Source organism: Electrona antarctica (genome assembly GCF_951216825.1).
Source record: "Electrona antarctica genome assembly, chromosome: 20".
NCBI lineage: Eukaryota > Metazoa > Chordata > Actinopteri > Myctophiformes > Myctophidae > Electrona > Electrona antarctica.
The window spans coordinates 13,421,412-13,439,561 of record NC_136801.1 but is presented as its reverse complement, the minus strand read 5'-3'; the positions used below and the strand labels follow the sequence as shown (position 1 = coordinate 13,439,561).

General features: G+C 45.1%; 1 protein-coding gene across 1 annotated transcript in view; it reads right to left on the bottom strand.

Annotated features, from left to right (window-relative positions):
* Window positions 1–18,150, bottom strand: part of scrib (scribble planar cell polarity protein) — a 127,214-nt gene that overhangs the window by 40,243 nt on the left and 68,821 nt on the right. The window contains exons 15-21 of the mRNA XM_079489163.1: window positions 17,250–17,462; window positions 16,860–17,048; window positions 11,393–11,455; window positions 8,226–8,315; window positions 7,555–7,632; window positions 7,123–7,452; window positions 2,743–2,823 (exon numbers count right to left, since the gene is read on the bottom strand). Coding sequence (XP_079345289.1) covers window positions 2,743–2,823; window positions 7,123–7,452; window positions 7,555–7,632; window positions 8,226–8,315; window positions 11,393–11,455; window positions 16,860–17,048; window positions 17,250–17,462 — 1,044 coding nt within the window. The remainder of the gene's footprint in view (window positions 1–2,742; window positions 2,824–7,122; window positions 7,453–7,554; window positions 7,633–8,225; window positions 8,316–11,392; window positions 11,456–16,859; window positions 17,049–17,249; window positions 17,463–18,150) is intronic.

The following is an 18,150-nucleotide window of genomic DNA, read 5'->3' as shown; positions in this document are numbered from 1 at the left end:
ACCGATTACGTTTGTTATTTGGAGAAGAAAAAAAAGACCCGCCACCATTACAGAGCAATAGGAAGAGGCACAGAGGAGGGGGTTAGAGAGGGACGGCGGGCGGGGAGGTTGGGTTTTGGGGAGGTTGGTTTTGGGGAGGTTGGGTTTTGGGGAGCTGCCACAGGCTTGGCGAGCTGGCAGAGCTTCTCTATGGGAGCAGAGGGGGGGCGGGGCAAGCTTCAGTCAGTTTGTTCAAGCACACTATTAAAACCCCAGGCAAGTTAATAATAATAAGTGTAAGAGTTATGTTTAAAAAAATATATAGAGTGCTTGTTCAGTTAACAGGGGTCTCCCCATCTCTCTAGCTGTATAACAAACAGAAAATACATTTTCATGTACCAGCTTCAATTTTATAGTGCTCTAGTTCTGATTTATTTTGTCTGCCATTTGTTTTGTTTCATCACTTCAAATGTAACTTTTTTAACGTGCATCCTGTATGAGTCCTGTAGTATCCAGACCTGAATATTTATTTTCTATTATATATATATATTAGTATATACTGTACAATAAGTAAGTAGGTCGGAGTGGCGTATTGTCGGTATCGGCCCAGAACCAGAGGTCTATCACCTCTTTCAATGTGCTAGCCCCTGGGAGATGGATTGCTACTCATATACACCGATCAAACTCAGAACCTCCAAAGGCAAGTGCGCTACAGACTGAGCTACCCAGACAGAGCCGGAGAGACATGAAGACCCCTGTAACAAATCACTCTATAGCAATGATATTGGAATATATAGAGCTATTTAACAATTATTCAACTAAATCTCACATACACCCCCCCTTAAAGGGAAAGAAAATGCACCTATCCCTATCTCTGAACGAATGATGATGTAATATTAAGTCGATGCAGCTTCTTGCCTTTGCTCATTTAAAAACACAAGCGGCGGCATGAATCGCTGCCCAAAGAGGCTGAATTTTAAGTTAGCGAAGGCAAGCATGAGGAGAGTTCTTAATAAGCTGCCGTAATACTACCATATAAGGAGTGATACCTAGACATCACTTCTGGAACAATAGCACTATGCATGTTTCATTAAAAACTAAACTGAACTAAACTAAACTGAGCGAGGCGGCCATGTTGGGGACAGAAAGGCACTAATAATGACAATAAATCAATGTACGGCCCTCTGGTCAGACAAACAGACACCAGCGCTGACCTGACAGTACCAGCGCTTACCAATATGGCTGCTTAATGCTACTGCAGCTGCTGCTATGGTAATGCATGCTCTGCCTTCACCATGTCAGCAGACCCACAGGCTCCACACCCCAACACCACCACCACCACCACCCAGCAGGTAGGCAGGGAGACTAGGCAACTGGGCATTAGTAGAAAAGCATGCAGAGGAAGACAGACAGCGTGTAGAGATCCAGAGGTACTGGGAGAGATGGAACTGGACTCGGGAGAGAGAGAGTAGGAGTGAGAGAGAGAGACAATAAGAGAGAAGGAGCACGAGCAACTGTGTAGAACTAGACATAGAAATATAGAAGGAAGGGAGGTTGATTTAAAAAACAAAAAAACGAAAATAGAAAGGAAATTCATTCATTGCCATTCTGTCATTGCCGGAAAGAAGGGCTTGCCAGAGAAAGACATGGTTATCAATCCAAATAACAGAATGCGATGCTAGGAATGGGCGTTGAGAGACAGTCAGACAGAGGTACGTGTAACAAAACAAAACAAAACCAAGAACATCTGAAATGTGTGTCACTGAACAGTTATGCTGGGACAATAAGCAATTTGGAAGTATCAATAAATGGAAGATTATAATATAAAATAATCAATTATCGACTTATATTAATTAAAAATGGCAAATTCAACAATATATATTGTTACCTGAAACAGCGGGTTTGCTTTACATATACTGTAGGCTAGTACATTGCAAATGACAAAAATGACCACCCTCCAACTGCTTGAACTGTCGCACATTTCCTAGCATCGGCTAAGGACTGTCTAAAGAGGACGAGACGCGAAGACCGTACGGGCGACGCCATGTTGCTCCATGGTGCTCCATGGAAGGAAAGAAACATGCGCAGTTGAGACCAAGGAAGCTGAACGCGGAAGTGTTGGCTGCATATAGCCCATTGCGCATGTTTCTTTCCTTCCATGGAGCACCATGGAGCAACATGGCGTCGCCCGTACGGTCTCCGTGTCTCGTCTTCTTTAGACAGTCCTTGGCATCGGCAGCAGTGTTGGCCAATCAAAGTATCACAGTATCAGTGTTTAGGGAACCAAAAAAAGAAAAAGAAAAAAAGATTGGTGGGCAGAATGTAAGATTTAGTTTTTCATGCAAATCATAGTTTTGCTTATCAATCTCAGTTATGAAAAAAATGGATAAGCTGGTCTCAGGCTTACTGAACAGACATGCAACTCCATTACCGAAAGCATTGACGAATGGATGAGGGAGGATGCAAAAGCCAAGCTTTGAGGATGAGGAGAACAGCGGAAAGAGGAGGAGAGGCAGGCAGACAGACAGACACAGCGGTGATAACATTTTCCAAAAATGTGTAGGAATATACATTTTGAGATCAATATGAAGTGAAGCACGAAAATTGACCATATTCACACATTTTACTCTTGCAACATACTGGGTCTAGGATGGTACCCGTCAAGACTCAAGAGTGACACAATATCAAAATGGTGTCCGTGTGAATATGGTCTACGGCGAGAGGGTTAGGTGATGTATCATAGGAGGGACAGTTTTTACTCACGGTGATCACCCTGTCTCCTACAATCAGAGTACTGTCTCGACTGGCTGCCCCGCCCTCTGCGATGCGTGATATGTAGATTCCCTGAAAAACAGGAGACAACAAGTTCACAGTCCGTATGTTAATTTACATGAGAGTACAATGTTGGAGCAGTGGTTATATTAAAACCAAGAAAGAAAGACATGCCATCCCTGTTTTATCTTGCCCTATCTGCGTGAAGGCGGCGCACTCTCGCGGGATCAAGCACCAGTAAACATTGGGCATTCACAAGATCAGGCGTCACCCAGTTAGGAGACCATTTGTAGGATTTGTGTAGCATTTCGCCTGTAGTGGATATATCTTATGCTAAAACTCATTACTGATGACTGAGTTTGAACCCACATATACCCAGGAATGACAGGGCCTTTTCCATACGCTTTATACCACAGCCTTTTAAGAGTAGCAGCTGATATTAAGATGTCATCGGTGTACGTTAGCTTGCAATTTGAGATTCACCAAATTGATAGTAGGAATAGTTGCTGTTACAGTTGCTCTTTCCTGGAGACCTCTCGGCCTCTCTACTAAAGCAGCCATAGCAGGTGGGTGGGGGTTGGGGTTCCAGGCAGCACCCAGCTGAATCACAGTGCTACTCACAGCCCGGCTACAACTAGGGGTTAGCAGATGGTCAGTGAGGGGACATCCTCCCATGGTGACAATCTCACGACAGCACGACCCAAATAAAGACCTCCTTTATTCACACTCATTAGTGCTGGCGGGGGTCCAGAGAGGTCATTTTGGAGGTGTTTGGACAGGAACAAAAGACACAAATGTGTTGCGATGCCAATTTTTGAAGCAAATTAAAAACATATGAAATTAAATAAAATAAATGAAAGAAATATCAAAGAAATTATGAAGGATAATCAGGAGGCCCTGGCACAAGGTCCTCATTAAAAAACCCATGACCCCGTGTCCCTCGTTTCCCCAAAAAGAGGTTGCACAATGTGTTTACGCGGTGTGAATGAAAACACCCTGAATGCCTGGGGCCTAGCTCACCCAAAAAAATAACACAAAAAAGTAACCATGCAGGGACCAAGTCTACTGCCCAAAACTCCACAGAGCAAATAAGAAATAAAGCAATAACTTGTGAGGCACTTCATCGACTCAAACTTAAAAAAAAGACAGGTGAAGACTTTTACAGACCTGTCTAAATCATAAGTTTATGCGTCCTTTTCCTCTTTGCAGGGCTCCCCGTGTTGCGTGTGTGCTGAAACAAGCCTGTTGCACACAGGCCAGTGCACAGGCACAAATATACACAATCCCTGCCCCCCAGCTCTTCCCATTCCAGTTACAGTGGGCCTATCGAGTGTCAGGGCTTGCTATTCATATCTCCGTTGCCTGGGGGATGGCTTAAACCGCTGGGTGGCTAGAATAGATGGTGTGGAAATGGCCTGACATGGCTAATGCCCTGGCCACAGTAGGGATGGGACGATAATCATTATTATCGTTTATCGCGATAAAATAAAATAACGCTCACATTAACACTTTAATTGCCCGGGGTTATTTAATCCATTACATTATAGCGCCCATTCGATTTATAAACACGGACCCCTTTTCCGGACGGACCGGAAGTTGTTGTTGATGTGTGTGTAGCAGCTAACAATAGCCACACCACTCTAGAGTGGGAGACAAGAATAAATCTATCGCGACTAGCAACTGGACCGCGGAGCGCCGTCTAACACAGGATCTTTTTTCATAATTAGACGGGATGATTTAGATCGCGAGTTATGAACGTTTTAAGATTTTCGTTTATCAGCTAAACAGGGGAGGGAGTTTTTCGATGACGTCTCACTCTGGCACAACACCGAGGATTGCCCAACAGGCGCTCCCAGGCTGTGGAGCCATGCGATCCGTTCTCATATCAATAAACTTCGTCTTTTGGACAATACTTCGTCCTTTGGACAATACTTCGTCCTGGGCGTCGGGCGTTACTAATAGAAAGGACAAAGAACTTTGTCCTGGGCGATGGGAGTGTTAATCGTATCGCTGTGATTTTCATTTATTGTGAAATCGTCCTCCGACATAAATTAGGCTCAGTTCACTTTTGCTCAGCTGTATGTATCCTATACTTTAAACGCCTGCATTCCCTTTCCCCCCAAATGTGAAATCTTCCATTACTACATCGTGCTAGTAAGTCTGATCTCTCTTTAGAAGCGTTAATATTGGAACCGAGATGCATGATGAAGTCAGAAATTAGAACAGAACATCAGCGTTCTGATCAATCTGTGCAGCGTAGATTCAGAGAAAATAGGGGGGGTTGTCGGGTCATAAACAAGGAAGTGAATGGGTGCGCGTGCACGTGAAACCGTTATATCGATAAAAAAATACCTAAAAACGTCCCCACACATCCTTCGCACCCCACGGTTTTATTTGATAAGACGTGTGTGGACGTCCTGGGAATCACACGTGTTAAGCACATTTTGATTATCGTGCTGTCATTGTGGCATGCCACATGACATTCTCATATCGTGCACTGGATGCACTGTACAGTCTTGGGACACTGCCTACAGGAGGAGAGGTTAGAATATGACACCATGTGTACGAGGTCTTCCACCAAGCAGTCGCCAATGAAATATGTAACAGCTTGTTGAGAGAAAGCCCACGTGTAACTCCTACAAGTAAGCCTTACCGAGCCACCCATGTGGCCCATAGGGCAGGAGCCTCCCATGTGGCCCATAGGGCAGGAGCCACCCATGTGGCCCATAGGGCAGGAGCCTCCCATGTGGCCCAGAGGGCAGGAGCCACCCATGTGGCCCATAGGGCAGGAGCCTCCCATGTGGCCCAGAGGGCAGGAGCCACCCATGTGGCCCATAGGGCAGGAGCCTCCCATGTGGCCCAGAGGGCAGGAGCCACCCATGTGGCCCATAGGGCAGGAGCCTCCCATGTGGCCCAGAGGGCAGGAGCCACCCATGTGGCCCATAGGGCAGGAGCCTCCCATGTGGCCCAGAGGGCAGGAGCCACCCATGTGGCCCATAGGGCAGGAGCCTCCCATGTGGCCCAGAGGGCAGGAGCCACCCATGTGGCCCATAGGGCAGGAGCCTCCCATGTGGCCCATAGGGCAGGAGCCTCCCATGTGGCCCATAGGGCAGGAGCCTCCCATGTGGCCCATAGGGCAGGAGCCTCCCATGTGGCCCATAGGGCAGGAGCCCCCATGTGGCCCATAGGGCAGGAGCCTCCCATGTGGCCCATAGGGCAGGAGCCACCCATGTGGCCCATAGGGCAGGAGCCTCCCATGTGGCCCATAGGGCAGGAGCCCCCATGTGGCCCATAGGGCAGGAGCCTCCCATGTGGCCCATAGGGCAGGAGCCTCCCATGTGGCCCATAGGGCAGGAGCCTCCCATGTGGCCCATAGGGCAGGAGCCTAGAGCCACCCATGTGGCCCATAGGGCAGGAGCCTATCTCCTGTTTCTGTAGCATGAGGCAGCTTGATGTACAAGTAGTGTACTGTACACCCCTAGAAACATATCCTACTTTATCATTTTAATTAATCACACCACAATATACTAGAAATTCATGATAATTGACAAAATACTTTAAACTAGCTAGCTGTAAGTCTTTTTTGACTTTATTCAAGTATTTATGAAAATGCTTCCTAAGGTAATAAAATTAAGCAATAAGCCACGAGAGGTCTCAGGTTATCGGGTATTTTACAATGGCTGGGAGGTGTAGGCAGACCCGACGCGCAGCGGAGGGTCTTCTACCTCCCAGCCATTGTAAAATACCCGTTAAGCAGGGGCCTCGAGTGGCTTATTGCTTTTCTAAAACGGTTACAAACATATAGCAATATTAACCTAATAAAACTACTAAATGCACAAAAGTAGCTACGCTTTGCGCCACCAGAGCGAGCCACATCAGTTCCTTGTTTTGCTTGGCAAGTAGGCTATGTGACGGGAGAATAGCGCTTGATGTCTTTACGGGGCTGCCTGGAGCCACACATTCACAGTCATATGAGCCGGGCGGTGCTTAGACGCCCGCACGACATGGGTTCGTAAGGCAATCAAGCGCTCCCCTTCCCCAGTACAGCTACAGAGATGTGGAATCAGCTGCGAATGATATAAAGTGATTGAAGGTGTGGGTTATCGGTGAAATTTACAACGGTCACGTGACGGTAACCAGCCAATCAGAATCAAGTATTGGGACTAACCGTTTTAGAATCAAGTGTAAAGGCCAGCCAAAACCTTGTTCACTTGAATTGAGTGTAAAATGCTTCTGCCACTAGCAGGAGGGAAATTGGCGACATCTGCTGGGCCACTAACGGGAAGCTGCAGGGACTTTCGTTCTTCCGCTTGAGCCTCAAATTTGAAGACCTCTGCCTTGCCAACCTGGTTAATGTGCCCTATGTCTCACCGTGTCGCCCGTGCGGTAGGCCGTGGAACCCTTGCCTCCGGCTATGCTGAAGCCCAGGCCCTTGTCGTTGCGGATCAGGCAGGTGGTGTGGCGCTGGCGAGGGGCGCTGTCAGCGCCGCCGGGGCTGTTGGCCTCCAGAGAGAACGGAAGGCCACTGCGTCTCTCCCGGGGGAAGTAGTCGTCCTCGGGCCGCAGAGGCGTGGTGGTGATGGCGTTCTCCGGCTCCACCATGCGCTCGCGCAGCACCGACATGGAGACCGTGACGCCGGAGCTGCGGAGGGCCTCGACTGCTGAGTGGTGCTCAGCACCGTTGAGGTCCACGCCGTTCACCTTGGAAATAGAGAGAGAGAGGTAAATACGATAAGGTTCAAGGCCGTTTGCCCCGTCCTGAGATTGAGATGTTCCTGGGCTCGGATCGGCGGTGGACTTTACCTCTAAGAGTTTATCTCCAACTTTGACTCCTGCTCTGGCAGCTGGGCCCTCCTCAGATACTCTGGAGATGAAGATTCCCTGGAGAGATGAAACATGTATTGTTTAAAAAAACAAAACATCCACAGTACTTTCAAAACAAAAATCCAATTTACTAGGGGTGGAAAATAAAATCGATTCATAGATTAATCGCAAGGCAGACATGGACGTTTATGAATCGATTCACAAAATGTCAAAAATCAATAATTTTCTTTAAAGAAAGCTGCTTAATGTTTTTGTTTGTAGTGTAATAAAAGATAGTGGAATTAGAGTTATCCGTTTTTATTATGGATCATTAGAAAGAACTGTTTATTAGTCACACAGTGAGGGGGAAATAAATCAGGTATTGGAATCAAGATGCATCCTTCCTGATGCATCAATAGTCGATTTATGATCGGAATGGGAATGGAATTTAATCGTCAGTTACCTAGAGATTTCCGCCCCTACTATATACTAGACCAGGCACTGGTCTACTCAGGAACGATGCAAGTCGGTTAACCCGATAAATAATGCATAATACGGGTCTGTGCTCCATGGCAGAGTGCTCACTAGGAAATTAGGAATTCATTTTTCTTAAAGGCCTCAATTTTTTTTTTTAATACTTTTGGCAGGATTTGCAGACACCCTGATCATACCTCATCGTCTCCTTTGTATGGAGTGGATCCTTTCCCCCCCGCAATGCTGATGCCCAGCCCACCTGTCTGCCTCAGGATGTGCAGGTTGTGCTGCGAGGTGAGGACAAGAGAGGCCGTCAGTGAAACTAGTGGTGAAACCTGACCCGAAAACACATCCGCTCAACTCAGCAAAGGTCAAGAAGGGAGCGAAACCCACAAAGTTGCATCACAATTTGGGGGAGTTAAGGTGGTTGCACACTGGACGCGTTTTTCGGAAAAAACTACGGAAAAACGCTAAAAATCTGAAAACGCGTCCAGTGTGCAGGGACCTTACATGTCCATCTTACTGCCGGTCTTTATAAAAGCCAGTTACTTACTGGCCATGTAAGAATGCAAAGCATTATTAGTTTTAACCTTTATCTTCAATGACTTCAGTGATGCTTAAATTGTGGGAGAACGCTCCTTCTGCCCATGAGGTGGCGCCAATGTTGGGGAAAACAACTTGAGACTGTGGACATAGAGACAATATAACAGGTTCGAGTTCAAGTCTCTCAAGACTAATCTCAATTTAAGTGGATGTTCTTGGATTTCATGTCTTTGCTACATTTTTGGACAACTGAGAAGAAAATGAAAGCTGCTGCCAAGTAAACATTACTGTGTCTGTGTATGAAACCACTTAATTGACATTAGTCCCTGAGCATACAATGACACACACACACACACTCTCTGTCTAAAGACCTTTAGCTAAACATAGAGGCTAACCTCAAACAGAACACATACATTGTGTAGTGTATGTATCGAGGGGGAAAGGACTTTTAACATAATACTAATAACACAGATTGAATAACAAGCCGTGAGGGTCCTCAGACTGAATATATGTGTATGCTGGGATGCGCGCAAGCCATGCATAATGAAAGAGTGGGAGAAGAGTGGAGAAAGAGTGGAGGAGATGAGGATCAGGTGGAAGGAAGGGGAATGTATGTATGTGGGCGACATGGGGAGGGAAGGGGGGGGGGCGGAGGGGGTGCAGAGTCCTGGGCGTGGCGTGGGCGAGAAGGCTGTGGGCTGCCTATAGTAGCGTAGAGACATTGCCATCCTTTCCAATCAACAATTGCCACGGCAGCCATTTTGCTCTTATGTCATAACAGGAGAGGGTGTGGTGTGGGTATGACATGCGAGCAAAGTGGCTTATCGTGTGAATATGGTCAAAGAGATCCTGTGCATTCGGTGGCAAATTCTCAAGACGTTTATTGCGCAAGAGGCACAACAGGCTTTTAATGCAGAGACCGTGATGCCAAGCTTGCAGGAACACAATCATTGAAACTAGAATTTCTTCATACTGTACAGTATGTATTTTATTATTTGACACCAGAAGTAACCACCCAGCACTAAATATGGCTTATTTGTTTTTCAACTCAAACAGACACTTTGACAAGGCTACGAGCCATTTTAAACAGGTCCCTAAAGCCAAGCATACCAAACAAGCATATACCAAACTGCTGAACGCACAAATGTTTCAATGGTGAAATGATTCAACAAATTTGGCTGAAAGTGAGGGCTTTTTAGATCCACAGCTTTCATCACACAAATGTCTACATGAGTTGAGGCACAATTGTTTCAAAGTCAACTTGCGTGGCTGGTATTGGTTATCAATATCAAATAAGTGACATTAAAATGTGAAAATGTACAACCCTTGTGAAAACAAATTAATTTCCCTAGTACTAAATTACAACATTAAGGCACATAATGAAGTACACTTGCCTATCTGTATGATTGACATAATAATGTTATAATACAATATGTACACTTATAATGAAATGGTCAAATAGATGGTTTATGTTAAAACCAGGAAAGCATCTTTGTCATTTTAGATTTTTGCCCACCGCCATTCAATACAGTATCATGAGTTTACAGATGTCACCAAGAACCTCTCAAACGTCTTTTTTTTTAAACCATTTTACATTTTTGGCTATTCAAAAATAGCAGATATACAAGCTCGCAGCACTGCAAGCTTGTATATCTGCTATTTAGGAACATTTTTGAAGAACATTGAAAGTGTGAAAACTACTGATTTAGTATAGGCCTGAGGTCTTAGTGGGTTAAAGATAAAGAGGCTGTGACCACACACACACACACACACACACACACACACACACACACACACACACACACACACACACACACACACACACACACACACACACACACACACACACACACACACACACACACACACACACACACACACACACACACACACACACACACACACACACACACACACACACACACACACACACACACACACACACACACACACACACACACACACACACACACACTTCTTTTGGTTGGCAGCTGTGTTCACAAAGTAAACCATCATTAATGCCCAGTATTAAAAATTCAGAAAAATAGCATAGTTCTGCAGGCACTTTCTCCATCACCCCGCCCACAACCAGCCACATTGTCCGGCAGGGCCACACAGCCTGGATGAGGGGATGAACAGGGAGGGGGCAAAGAAGGAGAAGCGAAAGGAAGGGAAGGGAAGGTGAGTGCGTAGCGTCGTTGAACCTGGGGTAGGGCTGATGCCTTTTACAGTGTTTCCCAGAACCTGGGGTAGGGCTGACGCCTTTTACCGTGTTTCCCAGAAGTCAAGAGGGCAAGATGAGAATTCTCTCAACCACCGTTATCTTATATTTCATTAATATAGTACCGTAGTCCGACGTAATGTACGCATCCTCTCTTGGTCACAGGACTTTGTACTGTATTTCCCCACAGATTATCATTACTAGGTTACTTGTACTGGATCACTGTGCATACAGTTGTCCTTGGTACAGATGTCCAAATTATTTAAAATGTTAATCTAGTGTTTGAATTCCCATTTACGATTAAAAGATAATGAATAGAAATATTACAATGACATAGTAGTCACACCATCCCAGGTTCTACCATGCTGGCCGCTGAATCATTGATTAAGGCTGAGTGTTTCCCTGATGATTGGCTTGGATTAATCACGGATTTCTGTGGGTCGTTTTCCCCCACCTGAGAGCAGTTTGAAATGGATGAGTAAATGGATTGAGTGAGTGAGTAAGGTACAGGGAGAGAGAGAGGGGGGGGGGGGGGGGGGGGAGAGAGAGGGGGGGAGGAGGGGGGAGAGACACTGGATGTGAAAGAGAGTAGGTACAGACCTCTTCCTCCTCAATTCGAGCAGGTTCAATCAGCAGATTATTGACTTGATCAAATGACACCCCCTGTTAGGACAGGAACCAGCGAGAGGCATGCGGATTAGTGAGGCCACACGCGTACTCAAAACAAAACAAAAAAATAATTATAATTGCGAAAATCAAATGAACAAAATGTAAACAAAAAGCACATACACACACACACACACACTTCCAGTTAACCTCACCACCACACAAAACCACACTCTCCTTTTGTCAGTTTTTTTGGTGTGTGTGGGGGGGGGGCTTTATAATTTAATATATGGGGGACCCAATTCAAAGTAAACCTCAACCCACACTCACTCCCCAGCCACCAGAAGCAAAATACAGGCAGAGGTGGAAAGATGAGAGCCTCAGTGAAGCTACCGTAACCATTGAAGTACAGCGAGAGATGCATGGAAAGTCAACCAAAGCCTCCCATAACGGTGTTAACCAGGACAAAACGGTGTTAACCAGAACAAAACGGTGTTAACCAGAACCAAACAAGTCACCGCAAGACACAATTCCCTTCAAGTAGAAGACACTCAATATGCCAAAGGACTACACTTGGATTAAAGAAAAATAACATCTCATGACGTATGCCCTAAATATTGTGCGATGTGTGAAAGGAGCCGACGCTAGTGCAACACAATATGTAAAATTATGACACCTGGTTACTGCCAACCATGTGAAGAAATTACAGATCGAGGCTTTAATCTTTGCTTTTATATGAAATATCCTTGACATTAAGATTGTATGCTTCTGAACATATTGCTTATAACTACAAATGTTCTAATCTTAAAATAACCAAAAATAGCTGACCACAAGCTCTAGTAGAGAGCTTGTAGTCTGTTTTCGCTGTGCAACATGTTTCCATAGAAGACATGCTGGCTTCTATGGATTCCAAATGACTGAACTCAGTCATGGCGACTGGGAACTTTAATCCAGTAATAACAACAATAATAAATCATGAAAACAGCAGATTATGTCTAATTGTCTGTTGCAACGCACTCCGTGAAGCAATCTTCAGATTCTTCAGCTCTTATTATGTTCAATAATAAACGATATTAACACACATCAACTTTTTGGATCTCAACATTCCAACTCTGCCAGTGAACATTCTTGTAGGTCTGGAAGGCTGCCCACCACCCAGACAAATACGTCTGGTGGTCCAGCCACACGCACCACAAACCACACTAAACCAGAGAATATTAGTTGTCAGACTCAGTGGGGGGGGACGGGTCCCTGATCCCACACCATTTAAATAGCAGGCAGAATCACCAAGAACTAGAAGTTCAAAAACCTGTTTATAGAGCACCCAAGTCTGACATCACTGCGACTAGAGGGCGCCATCGCCCTGGGTTACAGCAGTTTATTTTTTGAGTGGTACAACCACTCCCTTACGGAGCTATGTGTGTGGCTGGGTGACTGGCTGGCTGGGTATGAGCACGAAAATAGCATGGTTGTTTTTCACCACCTGTGCGCAACCTAACACACACACACAAACACAACTGTATAATATATTATATAATTATATTATACAGAATTGTTATTTTTATCAACATTTGCCAGTTCTCTCCTGAGGTACCACATCAATAAAATCTTATCCAACGACAACAACATATTTCAAGTCTTGGGTCTGTGAGGTTGGTGGTCTGTGGCTCTAATGCCGAATGAAAAATTGACCTTGATATGAAAAGGGTTGAAAACCACTGCCATAGGGGAATCTTAGATCACGTCATAAGAACTGTGTTCCAAAAATAAACAAATCACCCCAGAAGGTTTACTCATATGGATATGAATTGACAATGAAAAAGTACCAACGTGTCCAAATATCAGTTCTTTTTACAGACTCAGACGTTATCAAATGTAACTCAACTAGAATTTCGCGGGCCTTCGGCCCGCTCATCCCAGAGTTGCGTTGGCCCGCGTTGCGATACAGAAGTCCACAGATACAGAAGTGCACAGTGACACGCGTTGTATGCAGCTGTTTTGTGTTGCAGCGCGCGTGTAGTGTTGTTATCCATATATGCGCCTCGGTTCGTCCCGTTTGTTCCACGCCAGGTGTCGACGCAGTCGTTGGCGCAAATTTCTTATTATTTTAACTGTGTATTTAATTGCGGCTAGTAGCACACATTTTTTTTTAGGAGCACGATGAAAAGTTATGAAATAATGTGTTTGAGGGCCCTCCTATATACAGCTTTAGTCCCCACACGTCTCAATATTTGCCATTGACAAAGAACAGAGAAATTAGGTCGAAATGCCGCTAAATATGACGTAAATTAAAATGTATTATATATATATGTTTTTTTAATTGAATGTAAATACTTTACTTATAAAAAAACCTGGCAACCCGCACCCCGCGGTCATTTTCCGCTAACCGGAGCGGTGCTCCCTAGCCTGCTGGAGGGGTTCACATCATCCCATGCAGCCTCGAGAGGAAAAAGAAGGCAAATAAATGCAGCCTTGAGGCTACCTCCCAATGTGGTGTTGTGGAGCTTGATCACCTCCTCGTCCTCCTTTTCTCCCCAAATTGGCAATGCCACATTTTTTTTTAGGAGCACGATGAAAAGTTATGAAATAATGTGTTTGAGGGCCCTCCTATATACAGCTTTAGTCCCCACACGTCTCAATATTTGCCATTGACAAAGAACAGAGAAATTTGGTCGAAATGCCGCTAAATATGACGTAAATTAAAATGTATTATATATATATGTTTTTTTAATTGAATGTAAATACTTTACTTATAAAAAAACCTGGCAACCCGCACCCCGCGGTCATTTTCCGCTAACCGGAGCGGTGCTCCCTAGCCTGCTGGAGGGGTTCACATCATCCCATGCAGCCTCGAGAGGAAAAAGAAGGCAAATAAATGCAGCCTTGAGGCTACCTACCAATGTGGTGTTGTGGAGCTTGATCACCTCCTCGTCCTCCTTTTCTCCCCAAATTGGCAATGCCAATAAATGCAAAAGTTGCCTAGTGTGAATACTTCCACAGCCTAAGTAGTAAAGGAGAAACTATCAGTCTTCTCCGAAATCGGTCAATGTTTGTCAACTCAGCACGTGTTGACAACGCATATTAGTAAACAGAAGCCGTATGTGTGTCACACCAAAAGTGGTGACCTATAGAATCCTGTACATAGAAGCATCACGCAATCGTCTCCCTCCCTGTGTGGGTCACGTGGTGGGCTCTGAGCAAATGGGAGAGAGAATGTAGTGTTGCCAGGTCCGCGTATTGTAAGCGAGTGGTAGTGTGTGTAAGTAGCGTGTTGAATGGCATTTTTTCGGTGCTTGTTTTCATAGACGTGGCAACAAATTAGGCGGGGGTGTCGGTGCTTGTGGCGTGTTTGTGTTTATTATTGATATTGATATTGTTTGCGAGTGTGGACGGGAGCCGGCTTTAGTGGCAGTGCGATGACAATTGTTACGCGGCTGGTGTCGAGTGTGGCCGTGCGGCGCGACATGAGGAGATAGCCGTGGATCGACGCGGAGGGTAAGGCTGTGTCGTGTTAGTGTGTTGTTGCAGTGTGTGTTGCAGCGTGTTGCAGCGTGTCAGTGACGTAGTAGCTGGTGCCTTTTGTTCCTGTGCGTGCTTTTGGGCACATGTTTTCAATTGTAATATAGGATATCATAAATGACACATACCTGACAAATCGACAGGGTAGTTAATTTTTGGAACATAGTTATTCTATGGCATGATCCAAGATTTGCCAATACATATGGAGTTGATTCTAATACAAACAATAACGCTATGACCCAAGGCCCGTAGTGGGACTGACGTCAGGACTGTGGTACTCAATTCGTTACAATTAAACCACTTAAAGTTGTACAATTCTGCAGGATCAGGGAACATATAATGAGCTTTGATTATTATTATAATGCCCTCTAAATTGTTTCCCCGGTTAGGGTGATGAATCAAACAGATCTCAGTTAAGCTTCCTGGTGACTGGTTATCGATCAGATGCCACTCCCTCAACACGCATACACACACACACACGCAGGCCATTTCGCAAAGTTAACAATGCAGCTGCTGGGCAAAAATAGCATGTTCATTAACCAATTGAAAAATAATTAATCAGGAGAGGGTGCAAATGATATGGTGAAAAGCGTAGGACTGAAATGGGCAGGTGTGAAACAAGATGAGCTGGAAGTCAGCCCACAGCGAGCAGAGGGGAACGGGGGGTGGGGCATCGTCATTTGACATCAGACATAGAATTCATTTTGGGCATAACATCTGGCAATATGAACAAAGCACAGTAGTAGAGCTCGACATTATGACTAAACCGGCATGTTCGGCATCGCAATACAAAAATCATAAAATGTCCTCCTCGCAACATTGATTATAACTTCAAGCATCAAGAATAGCATACTAGGTCATTTCTTTGTCGTAAGTAAACACACCTCTGTTATTTCAGTACCGTGTCTAAAGTGACGGGTGATGTTGAGTTTATGAAGAGATCAATGATAAAAGATACCCGCACACTGCCACTCACACACAAGAATGGTCATTTAATGTGAAGTTGCTTCACATTTAAATAACCTCTCTTGAATGTGCAAGTGGGCGCCAGTGTGTGGGTATTTTTTGTCATTGATTTCATCTACCGCTTGCCGCCTACACTCCCGCTTTTAAAGTAGTTTTCACTAGAGCTTATGAAGAGGAAAGTCAGTAATGATATATCTGGTGTGTTCGTGGAGTACATAGTGGACACCGTGTCCTTGCAAAGAGGGGCAGAGTGGGGGGAGAATGCCAAGCTTTGAGGGAGATAAAGTTGGCGAGTAAAAAGGTAGCAGAGCAGATTCGCAAAGTCAGCTCCCAACAACAAAACTCCCCTTGGCTTCTAGAGCGGCAGGGCGGTTGAGGAGGGGGTAGATGGTTGTTTATTATTCTGCACAGTGACCCTGCATGCACCCTGCATATCCCTCCTCTCAGTCAAAGTGCGTAGCAGGACACTCCAAACCAAATGCAAGGTGCAAGGCGGTAGCTAGGGCTTCTATGCATGTTAAGGGTTTGCATAGAGGCAATGAGCAAGCATTTGCTAATTCAGTATACTATCAAAGGACAGATAACTAAAAGGACACTATCCTTAATATGGTGATGATTTTAACATGGTTGTTGTGCGGTGCTGTGTACCCATGGGGTATGACTTTTTCTAAGATGCAATAAGACAGACTGCCATTATGTTACTAATTGGCGTTATATATGTATACATCAGGTGTTGCAATGCTATGTCAACAAGACACATCCCAGTACGTTGGTTTTACTTAACCACATGAACCATATACCGTATATAAGGTTTAAGTGGTTAAGCAATAACATGATTCTGAGAAGGAACATTCTCTAATTTACATAAAAAGAAGGAACTTTATGCTCTAACCTAATGTAAAAGAAGGCACAGGCGCCTTCCTGTAAAAAAATACTAAATACCCCCCACCCCAATCCCCCCGGCTCTCTCCTTTACCTTGACTTGACTGTTGTTCACCTGGAGGTGCCGACTGTCTTCCAGCTCCGACACCTCCCCCGCCCTGTGTCGGAGAAGAGGGGTGACGTTACACTCCTCCTCCTCATCCTCCTCCTCCTCTTCCTCTTCCCGGTGATCCTGGACAACGGTCTGGATCGGTGTGTTGTTGAGGCTGTCAGGGCTGAAGCCCTGCACAACATGCAAAACGACAAGCAACAAATTAATCTCACGAGTGAAAGGTTTTGCTGGGCCAAAGGTCCTAATATGCAATTTGTGACAACATGCGTCTGAGCATGAACTTGAGAGCTTGTGCAACATGATGCTGGCTTCTATGGAATTCTAATGACTGAAATCAGTTGTGTGATTGTGACTGAGAACTTGAATCCATGCCTGCAGCATCGCGGCCACCGTCTCGGGCTTGGGCAGCTTGGTGATCTTGAAGTGCTTCTTGTAGTGCGGCGTGTCTTTGCGGATCAGCCGCTGCTTCTCCATGGGGAAGGACGGCTGCTGGTCCTCGTCCCCACTCCCCTCTCCACCTTCGTCTTCGTCGTCCTCGTCGCGACAGCCACGGATGATGGGCTCTTCCGCAAAGTGCACGGTGGGCTGGAGAAGGGAAGGGAGCTTCGGTATTCAATATATAATATACTAGAGGTTCACACGCCTTTGGCTCGCCCACATCTAGCTTAAAAATATTTAAAATAACTAAACAAGTTAGTAAAAACAAACAAAAACATTTAAAATCAACTTCCCATCATGCACCTGTAACCCAACATGCCTTAAAGGAGAGTTTCGCACAAGCTGTTTTCTTAAAGTATATGAAGACACGTATCCATTCGTAATTTAAAAAAAAACAAACAAAAAGAAAACAAAAACATGCAGAACGTTCCATACCAAATTAGCGGATTTACCGTCCGGGTGGAACAACTGCTAGAACTCTTATTCAATCGTGCTTTCGTGTTTTAGTTTTAGTTTACATCTGTTGCAGATGATATGACAGGTTAGTCCATGCAGTGTTGTTGCTGCACTCTTCCTGTTCTACGCGGGCTGACGTTAGACCCCTCCTACGCCTTTCTTAAAGGACCAGCGCCCTATATGTTTATTTATTTATTTTATATATTTCTTTGGTCAATATACATATTATCAACATGATTTTGTAAAAAAACGGTTAGGAAGAAATTCCCCTTTAAGTTGTAGTGCGTCGATGTGCGTGTCACGTGATCGGCCATAGCCAATCGGAAGAAGGAAACACAGGAGTCCAGTTTCTGCAGTTTTGAAAGGCTGTTTTCTCGGA